Below are 22,149 nucleotides of genomic sequence, written 5' to 3' on the forward strand. Positions count from 1 at the left end.
GAAGAAGTTAGTTTAACTTTAGAGGAAGGGTAAATTGTAGACTCTTGTTTATTTTCTCCGGCTAAAAACCTCTGACTTGACTTTTTACCTATTTTTGTAGTGAATTTTCATCATACCATGTAAGTATGAAATCATTCAGACAAACATTTCACATGTCAATAAAACTGAGTGTATATATTAGCCCAGCACATTTCATTCCTCTAAACCATATTTATTACTTGAGCTCTGCAACATCAATTTTGCCCTTGGAAAAACAGAGGAGCAGAGAAAACAGAAAGCCAGGGTTGTTTGCAGAGGAATGTTGTTGTGAAATAAGCCAGGGAGGAAATAAAAAAACCTCCCCAAATAGTGGTGAATGATCATTAGGTCTCTTTTGAGGCCTTTTCTCTATTTCTGTTTCTATTCAGTTCAGTCCCTGCTCTGTGACTGGCTGAGAGTGAAGCAAAGGAAGTTAAGATCCAAACTGGAAGTTGCTATTCATCCAGGGAAATAATCCAGCACTTTTGATTAGCAATCTTGAAAACTAATGCTAATTAATTTCTCAAGAGCATGTAAATTTGGTCCTTATTTTCCTGAGCCTCTGTATTGCCAGTTCCTAAGCCCAATAAAACTGTGAAAATGTAAATGCTTACCACATTAAGGTTTATTTTCTGCAAACTGAGGTGTTTTTCTTCAGTCTCCTTCTTTGCACTAGAAAATACAAATATCCTGAGCAGCTACAAAAAAAAAAAAAAAAAAAGGTCAGGATAACAAAAATAATTATTTTGCAGAAAATGAATCGATTTGGCATAAGTTGGAAGTATTTCTTACAAGCATGTAAATAGTCCTACATCACAGGACTTCATCCTCCCACCCAAGGAAAGGGTTTTTTCCCCCTTTCCTTACTGAAGAGCAGCACTTTAGTGTCTGTTGCAGAGCACTGCAGTTGAAATAGCAGCAGCAGGGATGTTTCTTTGTGTCTGTGAATATTCAGCTCTAATCTCTGCTGCATTAACAGACTCTGCTTTGGACCTGGTCACCGTCATGAAAATGGTGTGAAAAATGTAAACTTTTTCTCTGCATCCAGCCTGCAGAAGGGCCTCTTCACAGACCAGAAAAATACCTAAGTGTCTCCCAGAGGCACTAAAAGTTTGCTTTAATAAACAGAAATGAGGGAGCCTGGTCACATGTGCGTGACTTTTGAGTTCAACTCAGCAGTGAGTTCACCACATCTGTGACTGGAGACAATGACAAACCAAAAAGGGGGAATACATTTCCTAAAAACAAGTATCACCTCAGGCACTTGTGATTTTCACTCTTCCCTTCCAGAATGTGCCAATACAGTATTTTCCATAGTAGTGAGTCACTACCTGAGTGCCATTTGAGGTTTGTTTTTTTTCAGTTCTGATCAGAGAGGGAGTGTCTGGTCTGCTCGAACACAGTGCAGTTCTTATCCACAGCCCTCGTTTCCTTTGAAAACATGAATAGCTTTATGGAGCTATTAAGTGACACAGGATATGACTAGGTTACTTACTCACAGGGATTTAGATATACTAAATAAGAAAGCAAATCTGGTTTCATCATCCCCCTCTCTTGATTCTTGGGGGAGCAAGTATTACTTTCTGCTTTCTAAAGAAACGCTGTAATTTGAGCTAGTCCGCAGTGCTGTAGTCAGAATGAGATACAAGTTAGTCCTAACCAACAATTTGGAGTTCATTTTCGTTCACAAACGTAAGAGGAATGTGTTGCATTTGTTCCCAGAGATGAAAAGTCTATGGAGGAGCGTAACTTCCTGAGAGAAGGCTGGATTACTCTAAATCAATATATAACATTTATGTATTTTCCTTACTGTCTGTACACTTTAGAAGGAAGTTACACACACCACGCTTTGTCTGCCTACCCTCAAAAAGCCACATACTGTGTTTTCTCCCTGTGTAGCTCTTGTTTAGAGATGCAACGAAAATTAAATGACTTGTAATTTAAGATCAGACCCAAGCTCTTTGCTTTGCTGTTATTCACCAGATTTGGAGGGAGGCTTTTTAAAGCAGATGGAGCCTGTGCCACATCTTTGCCAGGTACCTGAACCTGGCAGTGATTAACTGTCATTTCTTACCCACAGGAAGCCCCAGAGGTGATGACCAGCTTAGCTCTCCAGCTCTCCCTGGTCAGAGCTCAAAGACAAGCATTGTAAAGATACAGAGAGATTTGGTTTCAGACGAAAAATTCAAAAAGACAGAAGTCAAGAGGCTTAGCAGACTTTCAGAACTGACTCTTGGTTTTACCTCTTTCACTCTTTGAAGACAGGATGAAGATGATGTAGCTGAAATTCACAGTAATTTACTCTCTGGATTTTCACTGTTCCTTTGCTGCTTCTAATTCCCTCCTACTTCCAGCAGTACCTGAGTAGAGTAAAACACCTAAAAAACTTCAGGAGTGTGGCCCAGAAAAACCAGACTGCAGACCCATTTCTTGCTGCCCAGAGAGGCCAGGCAGTAAGTCTGGCCTGCCAAGATTTATTACTTTCTCACTTGATGGTTAATTACTTGCAATTACCTTCCTTCTTCACCTACAGATGTACTTTGAAGATTAATACCTTAAGAAATGTGAGCTGCTCCTGTAATTACACGCTCCAGCCAGGACAGCTGGGAATTCCATGCTCATGAGCACCGTGAGGCGATGACGCAGTGTTGCCGTCCCAGTTCAGAGCAGGCAGAGCAGCCACTCACCTGCACATCCCCTCTGGGGCTTGAGAACTTACCTGCTGCTGAGCCAAAGGGCTTGTACCCACCAGGACACAACTTCAGTTCTGGAACCTGGGTGAGATTTTACAGCTTGATCTGCTCAGTGTTAAAAACAAGTGTGTGTTCTGAGAGGAACTGTTTATCTTTGATTGCCAAGGATCGTGGTGTTATTTGCAATGCAGTGGAGAAGGCACAGTCGCCACACTCTCACTGATCCTGGAGATATTGTCTCCTTCCTACTCTGTTTTCATCCCATTCTTTCCAAAGGATCAAAGCCTTCCAGCCTTCATCTCAACACAGGACCGACAGGGTTGTGTAACTTGGCAAGATGAGATGGCAGGAACAGTGCAGGAACACTGGCAGAGGCTGCCTGATAACCCACCTACAAGATGTCCTTGCCTTAGGAAGCCATTCTCTTCCCAGAAAAAACTTCTGTGGCTGATCTGTCAGCTAGCTCGGGTGTGAGAGCATCAGCCAAAAGCCTGTTCTTCTTCTCTTCCCTATTTGCACCTTTCCCCCAGCCTCCATCTCATATTCCAGCTAGAGAAGACGACCAGTCTTCATTTAGAAGTAAAAATAAGGAATAACCTTTTCTTCTGCTCCAAGACAGGTTGCTTAACTACCTGCCTCTTGCCCTGAAAAATGGGCTTTGTTACACTTTTAAGTTTCTTTAGAACAAACACTCTGCTAAACATCTTGTCTCTTTTTTCTCATGAGCATCCCAATGGATTACCTTTCCCATTTTGGCCTGAATTTTCTCACAGAGGTGGTACTGAGCAAGGTGAAAGCTATGACCTCAAAGTCTTTAAAACCAAGTTGTAACCAAGTTCCCATGACTGGATTTTCCAAGCCCTTTACCTGGTGGAAATGAGAACAACGGGGCACCCAGCTCTTTGCTGCTCTTACAACGCGTCTGCATCGACGTATTTTGGCTTTAGCTGGCACTGTGGGTTGTAAAAGAAACCTGCAATAACTGTCATGAGTTTTTAAACTGGAACTAATCATTCAATAAGCAACTCTTAGCCTCATGCAAAGTATGCTGCACTCACAGGGAATCAATGGAATTACTTCCTTTGGCTTCAGGTGGCCTGGAATCAGGTGGCGTGAATGGCATTACAAATGAAGGATGGGGGTTAAAATTCAAAAGAAGCCCATTAATAGTTTCTCCTTCCAAAAGGCCTGTTGGGCTAAAAAAAGAAGGTTAAAAAAAGAACTTCGGTTTTTCTCTGCTGGACTAAAAATGGCATATTGTGTTTGGTCATGGAATAAATAGTGCTCAAATGTGCAAAAGAATTGAACCAGAGTTTGAATGGAATTCATATAAATTTTAAGACGGGGTTTCTTCAGTGGTAAGAGGAATAAAAGTTGTTTACTCTGAAAACTTCATAGGAAAATATAAATGCACTCAAGTGACCTCTGGAACTTCAGGAGAAGTCAGACTCCTGAGGTATCAGGATGAAAAGTAAATTATTATTGCTTATTGGAAATCACCACAGCCAAAAGTATCATTAACAGCTCAGGACCACAGAGCATGGAGGGTTTAAAAATAGAAATGTGTCTGTGTCTTGACGTGAGACTTATTCATCCTTAAGCTATTTAAGACTGCAAAATATTTGCAAGACAGTATCTTAGAAACACAATGACATGGAAATCCAGAAGATTTAGATTCCCACTGGCAACACAATAGGGTGGGTATGATTTCCTCGTCGGATGCACTGACATTGTGTCTTTGCTACAAACTTTGGATGGCAGAAAGCAAACTGTGATTTAGCAATGGTTCAGAAATGATCTACAGAGCCATTTCCAGCAGCAATCTTCCCTATTGTCTGCATTTCCTCTCTTGGACCGAGCAAACTGGTATAATGACTTTCCTCTTTAATACATTAATACTTTGGGTTTGGGATTCTTTTTTTTTTCTTCCCTTTTTGATCAAAGCGGGGCTGGGAAATGGGGTTTTGTACTTACAGTTTTGGGGCAGAAGCAGGCCGAGAACAGGTGGAATGCACGTTGTGGAGATACTGTCATGTCAATACAGAATTCAGCTGTATTTTTACAAATAAAAATATTTGTTTTGCTATCTTTCATCCAACCTGTCCCGAAGAGTTCATGGGAGTCACACTGAGGCATGTTCAGGTATCCCTTGGTCACTTCCAGATCCCTGCTTCTCTGTTTTAAGGTTGTTTTTCCCCCCTCCCCTCTTCCAGTGAATCCTTATTAGCATAATCCTGCCTCGAATTTGCTATTGCTAAAACCCAAACTTGTTTCCACTTGCATCCCAAACACGAGAAAACCTTCTGGAAAAGCAGCACAACCACAGTGCAAGCCTGGTTTTGAAAGGCATTATCTTGTATCTAACTATTGTAAGGTCTATCTATTTACTATTTTGTCCTTAAGAATTGACAAACCCAAACAGTTACCAACTGGGCTTCTGGTGTTCATTTTCTCAGAACAAAATTCCCACCTTCTAACTAAACGTCATGAGTTAAGACTGTTCATATTTTCTGGCTAGGAAAGGAGGATTGGTATGAAGCCTCATGCTTTGCCCTCTCACAGAACTGTTAAATGGGAGAAGATGAAAAAAATTCAATCAGCAAATCAAGTTCTGAGCCCAGCTTTGCCTGTGAAGGTCCCTCAAGGCAGCAAAAACGTGATCTCCACTCTGCTTCCCTTCACTGTTGAGTCAAAGGAATCCCTGAGCTTCACTCCTTGGGTTTTACCATTCCTTTCTTAGCAATTAATCCACTTTTCAAATTAAAAGAACAAAGCAATTAGCATTCTTCCTCGTTAGGAGCCCATTTCAAATGTCTTAGTGAAAGCTCCTACACGTTACACTCTGCTAAATGCCAAGGATTAAATCAGAAGAAAATGAAAGCTCCCAGGCTAAGAGCCATCACTTAATATTTAGTGTCTGCAGTGCAACCAAAAACTCCCCCTGTGCTCTTGGAGACAGAAGGATTTCAGGGGGGATTCACTTATCTCCATGTGGGTCTTTCAAAGCAGCTCAAAACCCCAGATGTACCTTGGGCTTTGTTAGGAAGATGTCGGGACACTCAGAGCACAAGGAGAGCTGGGAACAGAACCTGTCCCACAGGAGAAACTCTTGCATATTTAAGTTTATTTTCAAATAAGTGTTCAAAGAAAAAGAAAAAGGGGAAAAAAAAAACCCAACAAAACAAAACTGAAACCAAAATAAAACAGATTTAGTATATATTTGCTTTTCTTAAAAAAATGATTCCATGAAAGGATTTTATAGATATCTAAGTAGTAATACAGATTTTTATATACAAAATTCCATTTCAAACAATTTACTGTACAAAAGAAAGTATAAGCAACTATTTAATGATTTCAGCAAATTATGAAAAACTCTGCTAAGTATGTGTTCAGGATATAGTTCTACCATTTACAGGAATGTCAGTATTAAGTTGGGAATACTTTCAGGTGAGTATTTACAGATTAAAACCCCCTTCAAGGACGTTCCCTAAGATTTCTCTTTAGAACAGGTAGTTCAGGTTTGTCTTTCTTCTGGATCTTTTGGGCTACCGAGGAATGAGAGGAAGAACATGTTTTCAACAAGATGTGTGGACAGAATTCTACTTGAATTATTCCCACTCACAGTCCTTTTGCAGTCAGTGGGCCTGATCTGGTAAACACTCACTACTAGGAATAACACTTACGTGGGAATAAATCAGGCAGGATTTGGCCCTCCAGCAACAAACTACCATAAGTTACAAATTTTAAAAATAGTGACATTCCTGCAAGTCAAAATACAACAGAAACAAGAGTTAACAAAATATAAGCCCTTTATTAATAAAAATCTTTGGTTGGATCAATATTTTAAATAAGCTTCAAGAATATTTGGTTAATACCATTTTCTTTCTTCCACATAATTTCTCTTCTGATACCTTCTTTGGACAGACTACAGAAAAATATCAAGTTTATCACATACTTTAAAACAAATAAATATATCAAAAGCTAAATATGGCAATTTTTTTTTAAAGTTCTAGCATTAATCTTTAAATTAGTTTGGCAAAGAAAAAAGAAAAGGAAAAAAGAAATAACCAACTTCTCTTGAAAACAGTCTTTCAACGTTTGGTTTTTTAACAAACCATACAGTAGTTAGACTCTAAAGAAATCCTTCCTTTTTATTTTCTTTTTCAGTTTTATATTTGCAATGCAAGTGCCATGGACGAGACAAAGCAATAAAAGAAATCAGGTTAATTGCACCAATATTATTTGGAAGTGCAGTTTATCAATTGACAAAGCAAAACTAAAATGTATTATGCTTAAAAGGAGTTGTACTGATGGGGTTTAACTAGGCATGGTAAGTAAGGATTTTACACTTATACTTTAAGGAAGCTCCTTGTACAAAAGATAGACTATTTTAAGACAAAAGAAGAGTCCTGTAACTAACTGAAGGTCTGGTCCTGTAGCCCCAGTGCAGGCAAAACTTCCACTGAAGACAGTGAGCGGTACACATTTTGGGTTCACTCCTCTGGCACAGCCTCTGGGAAATGCCACTCAACAGCACAAAAAACTGTGGGAGAAACTGGGGTGTAGACTCCCTTCTCCTGCAGAGGACACAGGGCTACAGGGGGAAACCTGGCTGGGAAAGGGATGTGCTAAAACAACAGGGAAAAGGGGATTTCCTCAGCAACAACAGTGTCCGAGTACTGGGCAGGGCAGTGCGAGTCACTGGAGCTCCACGTGTGCTCTGTTAGTTCAGGGCATTTCACAAAATGCTCTGTGAGCATCTCCCTGCTGGGAGGATCCCAAAATTGTGCTGCTGCTGCTGCTGCCTGGCCATGAGGGAGGAGCTGCTGGGAACTGCAGCCTGGGGCACCGGGGTAGCTCCATCCACAGCAGTCGCTCAGTGGTGAAAAAGGACTTTCCAGATTCCCTTTCCTGATGGTTCTGGAGGTCTTGGATACACAGCGAGTTGCCACAAGTGCCCCAAACACTTGGTGTGACACTAAAGCTCTGCTTGTTTCAGACACAGAGCTAAACCCAGTCTTGGAAAGCAAGTCAGTCTGGGAGGCTTTACGTGGGTTCTCTCCACTCTAGAGCTGATTTTGTGTGTAATTTATCTGGTTACCCCATGGACCTTCAAACCTGGGTTTCCAAAAATATCTTAACTTGCTATTATTATTTAAAATTTACTTCACTAGTTAATCAATAGGCTAAGGTCAAATTCTCAGAGAGTATCTCTAGCAAGATGTACTAAGTACCTGCATTTATTAATGCACGCCAACAACAAGAGTGGTATCTAATGATGAAATATAAAAATTCCCTGCATTTACTGCTTGTGCAAAAGAAAAAGAACATTACCAGAAATAGAACGTGGTCCTCCATGTCTGCAAGAAGGGCATTTCTCACAAAGATGGGAGTGAAATGGCAGCACATCCTTCAACATGCACCAGGTTGTCCATTACTCGAGTCCTGCCCTCTGTGGCTTGTGGAATGCCCCGACATACTCAGCTCCCTCCTCTTCTACACATCCAGAGGATAGGAATGGCAGGAGGACAAGCTGCCACTGTGGCTCCTGGAGAGTCTGGGGCTGTGATTGTTACAGTTTTCACCTTTTCTCTTGTCCGTGTCTTTCCAGGTGTCGAGCATGTGCAGCTTCCCTTGCTCTTCCCTCATGAAGACCTCCACCATGAGAACCTTCTCTTTGTGGATCTGCTGACTAATGTCCTTGGGAATGTCTGGGATAATCCAGTCCACAAAGTCACTCATAAACATGACCAGGTTCTGGAAATGAAGTTGTGAGAAAATGTCAGCAAGGTCAAATGAAAGGATGGCTGTGGGGAAAGGGGGCTGGTTTTGGTGTACTCAGGGAGGAAGGATGAAGAAAGGACAATATTTGAGTTGGGATCAACTGCATGTCACAAGGCTGGTGCTGAACCAAATTCACCTCAACTGCTTGCTCGTGCTAGAGTTGAAAAAAAAATACCTCAGGCTCAGATCTCTGTGATTTATGTACGAATACTGTCACAGCCACTGAGAATTCCAAAGGAAATACTGGCAGTGATAAACAGCTCAGGAGTTTTGCAGTAGGAAGGCAGAAGCAAATGTAAGAGGTAAAAAGTGGTGACAGCTTGTAAAATACACTCCAGTTAAATGTTTCTGATTTAAAAACCTTAATTCAAGGAGAGGGAGGTCCTTCACAAAAAGATACATAATTTATCCAAAAAAACCCCAATAAATTTTTTAAACAAGTTTTTCAGATAAGGCAAACTTAAAACACTTGTGTCACAATAACCAGTGCCACTGTTGTGACTGAATAATGCCATTTAAGGACAAATGACAAGATTTTGCCTTCTTGTTCAGGTGCAACATAAACTGTAACTGGGAAAAATTTGGAAATTTCATTTCTTGGCTAGCTCTAAAAATGATTTTGCATTAAAATTGTTGATGTCCTATGGGAGAAATTGGTGGTACTTAATTAGTATCAGCCTTGTGCTTTGCTGCTCTCTAAGGTCATTAATTTCTTCTGCATCAAACCAGTTCAGAGAATCCCTGGGGATGCATTTTTGCACTGAGGATATACCTGTACCTGGGTTGGTGGTACGAAGAGGGTGATGAGGATGGGCAAATTTCTTTTCCTTTTCCATGAAACAACTGTGAATGAAGATGTTTCTTTGGCCTAATAACTTATTCCCAAGGGTCTGCAGCGCAACCTACCTGGAAAACTATCACAAAGGCTAATCTTGCTGCTAGGACAGCCCAGAAATCCTTTGAAATGTCATATTTGTTTTCAGACCAGGGGGGTTCTCGATAATCTTTGTATCTGCAAAACAAGACTCGGTAAATTGGTGATGTCATTCAGAAATTTTAGCACTGGGATTAATAATTAATACCAAATACTCAAACAATAAGTGGAACTGTCTAAAAGAAAGTTCACTATTACAGCATGATGTCTCAAGTAACCTTCAAGCTTTACTCCAATTTAAAGGTCTTCCATCTTAATACCCCCTGATTAGTACAAATAATATAAATTTTTCATAAGATGGAGTAAAATACACAGCTCAGATGATTTATTTTGTTTTAACGTAGGTAAAAGGACAACATCTATTTTTCAAACTGATTTTAAAGGCAAAAATACTGATCTCAGTAAAAACCAGTTTAAAACCACAGCATCCTGTCAATATTTTGATGGAATTAGGGCCCCATACTTTCAAATGATTTAAAAGTCCTTGAAATACCAAAGAACGGATGGAGTGGCAAGAATAAAGTGGCTGGGATTAGAAAGCAAATAAACTTGGCATTTTGCTTTTAGACCGTGACACTGACACTGCTGTTCAGTCAGTTCTGTGCTAAAACCTGTTTGCCAGCCTAATTCATCCTGTGCCCAGAGAGCACCAGAAGGGAACCAGGAGAAAGTAAAAGCAAGCAAAGGTAATACTTATGCAATTTTGGTTGGTGTGGTTTTTTTTTTCCCTTTCTTCTTGGAGTGATTTTTTTTCTGTTTAAAGGTCATTGCAACCAATTAACTTGCACTGTCAAATATATAAAGAATATAAATATAAATGTGATATATATATAAATACAAAAATATAAACATTCTTCTATATAAATATAAAATATTATGTTTATAAAGGTGAGGTTTTTTCCCCTGATCAGTTTCTTTAAGTTTTCACTATATGTGAAAGTCATCTTTTTTTTTTTTTACTCCCCTGGAACGTCTCTTTCCTCCTTGTCCTCTTTGCATGGACAAACAGTGAATTTAACTAATGCTAATGTCCATTTCCCAGAAGAGAAGCAGTAATTCATATTCAGGCTTTGTGACTGCTTAATACGTAAGCCAAGATGTTCAAGACAAGGGATATAAAAGCCACCAAGGTGCTAAAAAGGAACTGAAAATGCAAGGGGCGTAAAAATCTGCCCCGTTCCCAGCCGGCTGCGAAAACGCTTCTCATCAGTTATCATTCAAGGGAGTACCTGCATATCTGGACCTCGTAGCCAAGATCCAGGGGGTCGTTGGGAGCTGTTCCTGCTTGGAAATCGCTGACATTAAAAGAGGATAGTGTATGGTTGACGAAGCCATGCATGGTGCCATTCTCACTGTACATGTACAGGTACACGAGGCGTGGAATGAAGTCGGATGTGAATGAGATCACAAATGCCTAAGCCACAAGAGTAAAGAGTGAGCGCAATATCCAGGCACTGCTTCATTAACAATACCCTCATTAATTGCCCAAACAACTCATGCAACTTAGGGGACACTGCAGCCTACAGGGCCCTAAAAATGGGGCATTCACTGCTGATATTTACTATGATATGGTGATATTTGCTGCTCTGCTCTTCTGGGTTGCAGCATATCAGATGGAGTAATTCCACGCCAACTGAGATATCCCTGGGTGATCTGAGCCCCGCAGAGAATGGAGCAGCTGCACCCCCAGCACCAGAGGAGAATTAACACAGTAGTCCTTCTCCTTGCCCCAGTCGCAGCTTGTCCCTGGTGCATTGCCACAAGGTCCAACTGATTGATTTCCAAGCGCTTTTCCTGTTCTGCAAAGAACTGACAGCGAATCGACTCTTCAAGTTCTCATTGCATTGCAAAAGGGCCATTAATTGTGTGTGGTTTTTGACTCCATCAAGATAAAAGGATGAGCAGACGGAGCCCAGTTTTAATTTTGAGGTCACAAAAATTGCATTTCGTTTGGTTATTTAAAATGGTTCTTTCAAAAAAGATTGCACAGAAAACGCACAACAGCCAATTTGGCTGAGTTCTCCATATCTTTACCCTTCCTCATTTATCATTATTATGAAACATTCTCAGTGGCATAAATCTCATGTACATGTGGAACAAACACGGTACAAAATGTTTTATTTATTTTATGGTAAAGAGGAACAGTACATTGATCAAAGAGGGAAAATAACACTGACAAAGAGACTACACAGAAGGAAAGAGAAAAACATAGAGGAATTATTTCCAAAGAAAAAGACGAACTAAGGCAGCAGACCAAACAACCAAAAGAATGGTTTTGCCACAGCCCAACAGACCCCTGGGGGCAAACTGAAGGGATTTCCAGTCTGGATAATGTAAAAAAAAAACCCCCAAGTGAGTTGATGGACATGTGGCCATGAGCCCTACACAGCCTCTGGTTTGCTGCATCGCAAACAGCTTTTGTTTTCATCTTTCCCCAGCTGGGGTGCAAGGAGGATGATGATCATTGTGGGATTATATTCCTACAGAGTACCAGAGAAGCACATACATTAATATATTAAGGTGTGCTGAATTTTTCTAGGGGCTGGGATGCGGATTCTGATGTTGAAATAAAAAGTATTTTCAGGGTTCTCAACACTCTCTGAGTGGGAGCAATGGGCAGGTTCTCAATGGAGGGGCACTGTGCTCTGAGGAGATGAACTGATTCTCGTCCCATACCAGACCCAGAATAGCACTGAAGTTAAAAAATATATCATCTTAGTGGAAGTATTTCAAAAGAGCAAAAGTAAGCAGCCGTGGTCCTGCTTGTTTGAAGGGCAAAGCTGTTTTATGAAAACATTCTGGAGAGAAGCTGCAATGACTAGCTACTATTTCACATTATTGCTACTACTATCACAACTTTAAAATAAACACTGCAACTAATTCTCTGATAGTCCCAAAACTTTCTACATCACACACTTTCGCTTGATTTAAGGGATTTATGCTAAAATCAAACTAATGGAGCAGAATGGAATAGCCAGCCTATTGAATTCAAGTTTTGTTCATGCTGATTTACTTACGTTTATGATGACAGCAAGCTTTCCAATGCCTCTGAGAATGTTATACCAGATTCCTGAGGGAAGAGGCAAACATATAAGTTCTGTTCTAGTCCTTAAAATTCCATAAATTACATTTTTAGTTAACGGTGCTAAGAGCACCTGAACTAGAGTTACATTTTAAATAAAAAAAAAGGAACAAATTATAAGAAATTAATTTAATGACTTGTAAGCAAAGGGAGCCAAAGCTATGGTTTCCAAAGCTATGTCTGAGCACTTTTTTTTTTTTTTTTTAAGCTAAAAGCTTCTTTGAGGAAGAGAAAGGCAAGTGTGTGTGAGAGAGGAATGCTTGGAAGAGAAGGCAGGTGTAGGTGGCTTTACACAGGATGATGTCCCTGGAAGACTCCTACAGCCTGGCTTTCTGGCAGAGCACACACAAACCAGCCTGGGCAGAGAACAGAGCTTCAGAAAAAGGTATGACAGTGTCCATGGAAGCAGGGATAGACCTCTGTTTGTGGCTACCCACTGCCTTAGGCAGGTAGGACGTTATCCCTCTCCTGATCCTGACAATCCCTGTGCTAAAAAACTCGTCTGGTTTGTCTGTGGCCCTCTCAGTCTGCCTTTAGGATGTCTCTGAAAGGAATGAGGTTTTTTCACCCACAAGGCTGTGATGGAATTGCAATGAATTGCAATTAACACCCTCTCAGAAACAAATTAAAAAAACAACAACAAAAAAATCAAAACCCCACCACAGCCAAAAAACCAACAACACCCTCCCTACCATCTCCACCAGCAACCCACGGCATCAAATCAGGCAGCCACAAAAAAAAAAAAAAAACCCATCCCCAAAGCAAAGACAGGGCAAAACGTGATGTGTTCTTCAAGTCCAGGGTGATCCCAGGCCACAGGGTGAGCCCAAGGAAAAGCTCTGCCTGTACAACAGCAGAATGAACCCTGAGTTTAGTAACAGACCACGAACTTTCCTGCTCTCGTTGGCCAGCTCTGTAATACAGACAATTATCTTATTTCTATTTTTATTTTAATGACCTTTTTAGTCCTAAGTAACCAACATTTGGGAAAAACAGCTTCCTTGATACGTACACCTGGAGCTGTTAGGCCTCCCAGTAAGGGGTGACTGGTCTGTTGTCCCTGTACAGCAGAGCCCAGTTCCAGCTACATTCACTGCAGCTTTCACCCTTCTGAAGTTCTTCCTGAGTAGGGACACGTTTACTCACAGCCTTCTGAGTCTCCTCTCAATCCCAAGGGTATTTCTGAGGCCAGTCCAGACTTATTAAATGCAGAAATTTTTGCCTCTACAAGAAAACTGCATTGCCGGGAAGGATCATTGCTGTGCAGAGCCATGCGAGATATTTTGCCACTGCATTGATCATTTTGATTTAAAAAGTGATAATGCTTGCTTAATAAAATATTAATCTGAATTTAAAGCTCTGGTCTTCCTATTTTAAAAGCAAAGCCTCGAAGAGTTATGGCAGTTCACAGTTAAGCCACAGTCTAATGTTTTGAATTTTCCTATAAATATCTTCCTGTTATTGAAACTAACTCAGCACAATAACATCCTGCCATCAATCCAGGAATAAACAAACAGGGACGCAATAGCAATAAGCACTTACCTATATCCTTTGCTCTCACTGCCACCGGTCTCCTCAGCTCAGTCACAAACTTTTTGGCATCCAGACGGATTTCAATGATGTTGTTCAATAAGGCAAACAGAGGTGCCAGAGGGAAGGACGCAACGAACAAAGTTACAAACCCAAACTGGATAACTGGAAATGAAAAGAAACCCTTTCAGTGGCTGTGGGTAGTATTTACCAAATGCTTCCATCACCACGTCAGTGCCATCCCCCGAATTCTGACAAGGTGACAAGTTCTGGGAGATTAAATCCCATTTTCTGTGTCAGGCACAGTTTGCATGACAGCTGTTCCACTCAGGCATGGAAGGTCCTGTTGCCACCTTGCAAAAAATGCAAGGAAAAGTAACCACAAGGATGGGGAAGCTCCTAAAACAATTTTTCCGTGGGGAAGACCGGCACAGGAATGACCTGAGGGAGTGGAGTTATGGCAGCAACAGTGTTAGCTCTACCTACACTTGCCATTTGCCACCTGGCAGGTTTTTAGCCTTCACCGATCCCACTTGGAAGCTTTGGAAAGGACATGACTGATTCTCTGCCTCTGCTGGGAATAACTTGCTGCCTACAACCTGGGATGTATCTGCTTTTTGTTTGCTGAGGATATCGCACTGATGTCATGTTCATCCTGGCACTGCCAGTGCCACATCCTTCTCTTCCTCTGTTACTTCCAAATGCTGATCTCAGTAACTGCATCTTTTCTTATTTTTAGGAACTGACAGCATGACCTCTTAGTCTGTAGCATTAGATTTCCATCTGTTTCAAGTACTCTGAACATCAAGGTCAATACATATTCTAATCTGTCTCATTCAATATAATGCATTACTTGAAAAAAAAATAAATTAAATGTGATCTGTTGAGTACAACCTGGCCTAGAGACACATCTCTCTCTCAGCAGATTTAGACCAGACTTCAGAAAAAAACCCAAAGACTCTCGTGTGGAAATTATCAAACCTTAATTAAGTCATCTGCAATATAAGGTGGAGCTTGGTGATAAAATATTCCTCACAATCTCAAGTATATGCCACTTGTAATCATTTGCATTTGAAACTTGGCAGTGACGTGTCACATGGCTTGAAAGAAAACATCCACAATATCGTGCTAAAGTAAGGGCTTGTGAACAGCAGGGAGCACAGTTCAGCCCTCAAGCAGCCAGGGTTGGCTGAAACATGCTGCAATCCAAGACCGTACACGTCAATAATAAAGTTATCTTCATGTCCACCGAATCTACAGTTCAAAAAGCTCTGCCCTCCATCCCAATCAGTCAGAATAATTATGGCTTAATATGCCTTCTTTCCACCTCACTCACTCATTTCCATGTATTCAGGGGTGAGCCCAGCAAAAGGCTCCAGGTTATAGTCCACTTCATAACGCTGCTTTTTTTTCATGTGCTCTTCATGGTCCAAAGAACGCCGACGCTTTAATTTCAAGTATCGGATGAATTTCTTCATTTTTCTGAGGGAAGTGGAAATGATTCAGTTAGAATCCCATTCTCTGCTCATTTCTCAGTTATTCACATTAACAGGCACGACAAGCTCTGTACTTATTTTCATAAGAACTGTGCAAGAGCCACGATATGCTATGAGTATCTCAGGTGTATATTATAAAAGTATACATCAAAGAGATCAGGCACTAAAATATGGTAATAATTGAATCACTTGTTCACCATGACACCTCTTGCTAACCAGTAGGAAAGCAATAGATTGCCCAGCACTTTTCAAAGACATCTGCATTGCTGGATGCATTGTAGCAAGGATGCAGCTACTCCCAGTCACAGAAGCATGGAATTCCAGAATGGTTTGGGCTGGAAGGGACCTTAAAGCTCATCTTGTTCCACAGGCAGGGACACTTTTCACTAGACCAGGTTGCTGGTCATTCAGCTTGGCTTTGAAGCCCCCTCAGCTCCTGCTGCTCTGCAAACACAGACTTACTGCAAAACCTCTCACGCAGCCCGTGAACCACCTTCCCATCCAGGGGCGGAGGACACACAGTGCAAACTGCAGGCACTGTAAAAAACACTTGCTAAAAGGAAAAGAACAGAAGTCTCTACTTACGGGATGCCAATCTCAAACAGATTGTTCTGAATCAGCTGCTTGCCCAGCATGATAATACTGAGCTGGATGCACAACTCCATCAGGCAACCGCCCGGAGCACACTGGGGTGGACAGGGGAAAGGAGAGTCAGAACAACCTGCTGCATCCCCCTGGCAGGGGCAGAGGGTGCTCCCACCCAGCAGGACTCACAGACAGGATGGGAATGCAATTACCTCTTCCATCCGGAAAGAATGGAAAATGTAGACGTAGTCACCTGGACGTCCGACAAACCTAGGGCACAATGGTTAGAGTTAAATGTTTTATACTTCTAATATTTTATTCTTAGAGCATTTCATGTCACAATCCATGCCTTTGAGTGGGAACGCTCAAAGTTTGGGGCTGAAAAGATGAAACCCTGAGCAGCCCTTGGCATCACTCACCGGCCTTTGAAGAAGGCGACGTAGAAAATCGGGGTGTAGGCGTTGACAAATTTCAGGAGGAAAGCCTTGAAAATCAGCCTCTCTTCGAAGTTCTTGTCAGTTTTGGGCACCTCTGGAACCAATGTGAGACAGAAAAAAGGCGTTAAGGAATTATCCTACCTGCAATGCTTCAAGATCTTATGAACAGATTTTGGAAAACATCTTTTAAAACAAAGGGGTGTGTATGTATAGCCTTATATATATATATATGTATACATGTGTATCTATACTTTTTATATATATATTATATATATGTATATATGTGAATCTATATATACTTTTTATACATATAAAATAAGTATTATATATAGTTTATATATACATAATATTCTAATATTCTCTCAACATAAAAATATATATTTTCAATATATAAATATATGTATTTATTGAGGTTATATATCTATCTATCTATGTTGAGGTTGGTGGTCAGTCTGCTGAGGATCCCACCATTCAGACACGCTACAACAGTAATTCCAGTTTCATTCCACATCTGGCTGACCTTCAGGACAATCGTTTGCAGAGGGATGAAAACTTACCTGAGATATTCCTGAACCCTTTTATTACCGACAGCTTTTTTGGAAATTACTAAAAAAGTTTTTTTACTAGACTGCTTTTTTAGCACCCTTTTTCTGCACTTTTCCATGTGCCTTAAGCCAATTAAAAAATGGCAGAAAACAAGGGCTACTTGTGGGACAGAGGAGAGCGAAGCTCGAGATTAGGCATAGGAATTCCTGCCGGGTTAGTGATCTGCTCTGCCACTGCCGAAAGAAAAGCTCCGACAATAAATGCTTCTGAGTAGCTGGTCAGAATTTTAGCCACACATTAGAACTTCCTGGGATTCGCTCGCCGCTTCGCAGCCGACCCATGGGTGGCAGTGATTTGGGTCCCCCTCCTTTTGGAACTGTCCCAGAAAGTACCAGCCGAGGGCCTAAACCCACCGATCTGCGTGAGCCACCTGGCGATGCAGCCGTAGACCTCGTCCAGGATGATGATGACAACCAGGTTGATGATGACGGCGGTGGCGGTGACGGTGACGCGGACGCTGGAGCGCCCCGAGGGCGTGGAGCTGATGGCCAAGGCGGCGGCCGTGGAGATCCTGTAGATGATGACTCCGAACACGATGGCGAACGTCAGCCCGACCTGCCAGGGGAGAACGGCCCGGCCCTCCGGTGAGACACCCGGCTGAAAACGCTCCCTTTGGGGCTCAGCAATGACCTCAGAAACGGGGTCTCTCTGGGCCACATCCCCGCTCCAGCCAATCCCGCATTCAGGCTCCCAAACACTTGGATGGGCTGCGAGAAAGGATCCTCCTTTGCGAGGGACTTGAAAATCACTTGGAAAAAATTGATATGACGGTGCCACAGCCACAGGCAAAAGGTTTTTTTTTTTAAAAGGCACCCAAATGTGAACTACTTGCTTAGTAGTATTAAAAAAAATTATATATTACTAATTGCTAAATACTGAGCACTAAATACTAAAATATTATCTATTACTAATTAATATAAATATCAATACCTATTAAAAGTATTGGTGAGCTTGCTTTCAGGCCTGAAGCCAACAGCATCTTGCTTAGCAATATTAAAACAAATTTATATCTTACTAATTGCTAAATACTGAAATATTATCTATTACTAATTTATATAAATATCAATACTAATTAAAAGTATTAGTGGTCTTGCTTTCAGGCCTGACACCAACAGCATCTTGCTTAGCAGTATTAAAAAAAATTATATTTCACTAATTGCTAAACACTGAGCACTAAACACTAAAATATTATCTATTATTAATTAATATAAATATCAATACTAATTAAAAGTATTGGTGGGTTTGCCTTCAGGCCTGACACCAACAGCATCTTGCCTATTAGTATTAAAAAAAAATTATATTACTAAAAACTAAGTTGTAAAATATTATCTCTTACTAATGAACATAAATATTAATTAAAAGTATTAGTGGGCTTGCTTTCAGGCCTGTCACCAACAGCATCTTGCTTAGTAGTATTAAAAAATATTATATATTACTACTAAGTAAATAATTAGCACTAAAATACTCTATATTACTAATTAATAGAAATACTAATATTAAGAGTATTAATGGGCTTGCTTTCAGCCCTGGCACCAACAGCATATACACATGGTATTTCCTCTACTGATATAAAAAAGTCATGTTTGAAACAAATAGGAATATTTCTGCTTAACTCTAACACAAGCCTTCAAATCCCTTACTCAGGTTCGTTGTGCTTTTATAATCACAAACTGAAATTAAATCTGACTAAATCAACACAATTCCTGGCAAAGTAAAATCTCACTCAGTTTTTCATTGTTTAAACAGAGGAATAATTTTAAAACACGGTTCTTATGAGGTACCAATTCTTCAGGTGAGAATATTAGATTTGCTGCATTTCCATTCTCTAAAAATGCAAGCATTAAAACCAAACCAAAACAAACCAAAATCCTTATCCCACAAAAAAAAACCAAACAACCAACAACCAAATCAATTCAGTTAGTCTGGAGAATTCTACTTTTGGAAAGGGCTTAAGCTTTTTTTATCTGCCTGCCAATCTGTTCCTTACCTTGAGTTATTGTTATTTCTGTCAACATTTGTTTTAAATGCTTATGCTTTATCAGCAAGTGGAAGAAGGCTGTTCTCATCATTACTTTACCTTTTTCTTGAATTAAGTGCTCTGTTTGCAGTTCTCCTGTTAGATGGGGTAACTCCAAATTTGGCTGATGCATTAAAAATCCTTGCCATCATGATTGCAATTGGCAACAGCATTTCTTTCAAAGAGGTTGGTACAGAAGTAGGACTGTTTTCTACTTCCTGACCACTTTCTGACAGGTTTTGTCCCATCAGTGGTGGTGGGAATCTTCACTTCCATGCCCTCATTTTCTCCTGCCCTAATTTAGGATTCTTATTCCTTTACTGGAAAGAGATGGCAAAGCAGAAACTCAAGTTCTTGAAAAGATTTTAGACTATGAAACAATAAAATGCTTGAATTTTTTCCACTGGGAAAAAGTCACTGTGAACCACATCCATCTGATAAAAGTTTCACTCATGTTTCCATCCCTTCTGTTCTACACAATGACTCAGTAACACAAAGTTCAGGTTTTGCCAGGTGGTGCTTACCATGAAGATGATGCCAACAAAATTGGTTAAATAGGCTGGAAAACGGTCCTTCCATGTCAGCTTTTCTTTATCTGTCTGAAAAGTTTTTTTGGGGAAAAAAAGAAAAGGCACATTTAATGAAAAAAAGGAGGGTGTGATTTTGCACGTGGGACAAAAACAGAGAGGGGGAAGAAAAGGTTGGTAAAAACACAACCAGTCAGACGATGCAGACATAGTGTTTACAGCTACAATTCCACACAGGCAAATTGTTTACTCCATATCCAGGTTCAAACTGGTCAAGGAGCCTGCACTGGGAGTATAAATAAACCAGATTTTTTTTTTCTGTATACTTTTTGAAGGAAACATGCAAATATGCTGTCAGAAAGCATGAAGTAAGGTCTCTCTTACTGTTAAATATTTTCTTTTGCTTTCCCTAGAAAAATTCTCCTCCTTCCTCTCTCCCTCCCCAGTTAAAATTTGCAGCTTTGTAGTTACATAACTGGCTCACTTAAAATACAGATTTAAGCATGGTATGGAGTAACTCCAAGGTGAACATAGAGTTGACAGGGAAGATCTTGTTTTGGTGCGTGGCAAGACTTTAAATTCCTTGGGTGTGAGTGATTTTTAACTATCCCCTTGGTATTCAGTGGATCACACCAACAGGAGTTAAGGTGCCCATGGCAGGGGGCTGGAACGGGATGGTCTTTAAGGTCCCTTCCAACCCAAACCATTCTGTGATCCTCTGTATAAAAAGTCTTTGTAGAATTCCCTAAATCCAGTCAACCAGCCACTGCTTGAATTTGGCCCTGAAAAATGAATTTAGAGCACTGTTGCCCATCCAGAGTCCTTCATAAACTTTGATGCCCGGAATTGTTTTGAAACACCAGAAAATAAAGAAGAAAAGGAACATCACAGGAGAAGATGCACACATTGTAACGAACATAAAATTTTTGCTCAAGTTCTGTTTTCACGACATGCACGTTGTCATTTGCAGGGAAGTGCAAAGCAACTCTCTCAACACACGGCCCATGCTCCACTGCAAAACAAAGTCAGATTTCCCAGGATGGGAAATATCTCAGATTAGCCATGCAGTGCCATTCCCAACGCATGGAACAGCGTCCCACAAGGTGCTGAAGAAACAGGGGGGGAAGAAGGGGAAGAAACCCAGAACTGAATATGTGAATATTAAACAGAGGTTCAACAGCCAAAAAAACAAATTGATTTGTGTCTTCCATAATTACTCATAATTTGAGTTTCTTCATAAGTTTGAATAAAAAGAACCAATTTCACCCCAGCCATGACTGTCTTAACTCTTTGTCTCCATTTGTTTGCTGTCTCTTCTGGGAAATATCGGTGCTTCTGATGGCAGCCAAAGGAAAACAAGAAAGGGTCGGGCAATATCACATTACAAAGCACTGCTCAATTAATTACACACTCTCTACTGCCTCAGCTGACACAGCACTTGAGCACAAGTGAATGCTCTTTTAGTTTGCTTAAGGCTTTGTGTTTCAGCTTTGAGTTAATAAAACATAACAACAACAGGCAAACCCTTGCCCCAAATCCTTGGGTACCTCAGGCAATCCTGAAAAAGATATTCCCTTTTTAATTGTGCCTTTCTTTTATGAAATATAAAGAATGTCCAAAAACTTTTTCCTTTAATTTTTTTTTTTTTTTTTAATTGGACTTCTCTTGAAAATAATATAAGGAATTTCGGTTTAGCTTTACATATTTTTTTTCTTTGATAAGATTTCCAAGTTGTCTTACAACTGTTGAGAATTTGAACTTTAACACACCAGATCCCAGTGAAAGATAACCACCAAGTCTTTCAGGAAAAAAAAACACCAAAACAACCTCCTTTTCTCACGTTTCCCAAATTAGCAACATCCAATTTGAACGCAGCCCAAAAATTTATAAATAGTCTGGTTAAAAAAAAAAAACAAAACCCCAAAACCCTCTTAATTGCTCAACTTTCATTCTTAGGGGGCCACCATTCATTAATTGCTCAATTAGTCTTCCACATTTAAGAACTGAATTCTTAATATACTCAAAAGTACAGCATTTTTTACAGGTTTTAGCAGAATACAGTAAAACCTGTATTCAAAATTGTTTACCCAGCCCGTAAGAGGGCAGCAACCCAAATTCTTTCCCTTCTGCAAGAGATTTGAAAGGGATTTGATCTGCTGCAACAGAGGTATTGCATATGGCACTGGACCACTTGGAGCATCCTATAGATTAATGGGAACAAACCACTGGCAGCTCTGCAGCATCTTTTAAGAAGATGGTACTCAAGTATAAATTTACTTTAACGCCAGTCCAATCTATATATGCTTCCCTTAAAGAGTGTATTCTGCAAATATTGTTATTGCAGTTGGTATTTTCATAGGGTTGTCATAAAATCCCTATTTAGGGAATGGCTCCACACTACTGTGCCACTGGTAACAGAGATAAGAGAGGAAACTCTGCC

General features: G+C 40.4%; 1 protein-coding gene across 2 annotated transcripts in view; it reads right to left on the reverse strand.

Moving 5' to 3' along the window:
• Positions 1-4,623: 4,623 nt before the first annotated feature.
• The window catches only part of ANO1 (anoctamin 1), a 78,589-nt gene continuing 61,063 nt past the window's right edge, over positions 4,624-22,149 (reverse strand). Inside the window, exons 17-28 of one of the 2 annotated variants that reach the window (XM_050335291.1) lie at positions 20,967-21,044; positions 19,707-19,781; positions 17,519-17,720; positions 16,542-16,653; positions 16,335-16,392; positions 16,123-16,223; positions 15,378-15,523; positions 14,054-14,206; positions 12,447-12,499; positions 10,659-10,843; positions 9,402-9,507; positions 4,624-8,468 (exon numbers count right to left, since the gene is read on the reverse strand). In XM_050335291.1, coding sequence (XP_050191248.1) covers positions 8,208-8,468; positions 9,402-9,507; positions 10,659-10,843; positions 12,447-12,499; positions 14,054-14,206; positions 15,378-15,523; positions 16,123-16,223; positions 16,335-16,392; positions 16,542-16,653; positions 17,519-17,720; positions 19,707-19,781; positions 20,967-21,044 — 1,530 coding nt within the window. In that variant the 3' untranslated portion in view covers positions 4,624-8,207. The remainder of the gene's footprint in view (positions 8,469-9,401; positions 9,508-10,658; positions 10,844-12,446; positions 12,500-14,053; positions 14,207-15,377; positions 15,524-16,122; positions 16,224-16,334; positions 16,393-16,541; positions 16,654-17,518; positions 17,721-19,706; positions 19,782-20,966; positions 21,045-22,149) is intronic. The other variant, XM_050335290.1, reaches the window with a different exon arrangement.

The sequence above is a fragment of the Myiozetetes cayanensis genome, unplaced genomic scaffold (genome assembly GCF_022539395.1).
Source record: "Myiozetetes cayanensis isolate MyiCay16 unplaced genomic scaffold, myiCay2020 scf6-25, whole genome shotgun sequence".
NCBI classification, from domain to species: domain Eukaryota; kingdom Metazoa; phylum Chordata; class Aves; order Passeriformes; family Tyrannidae; genus Myiozetetes; species Myiozetetes cayanensis.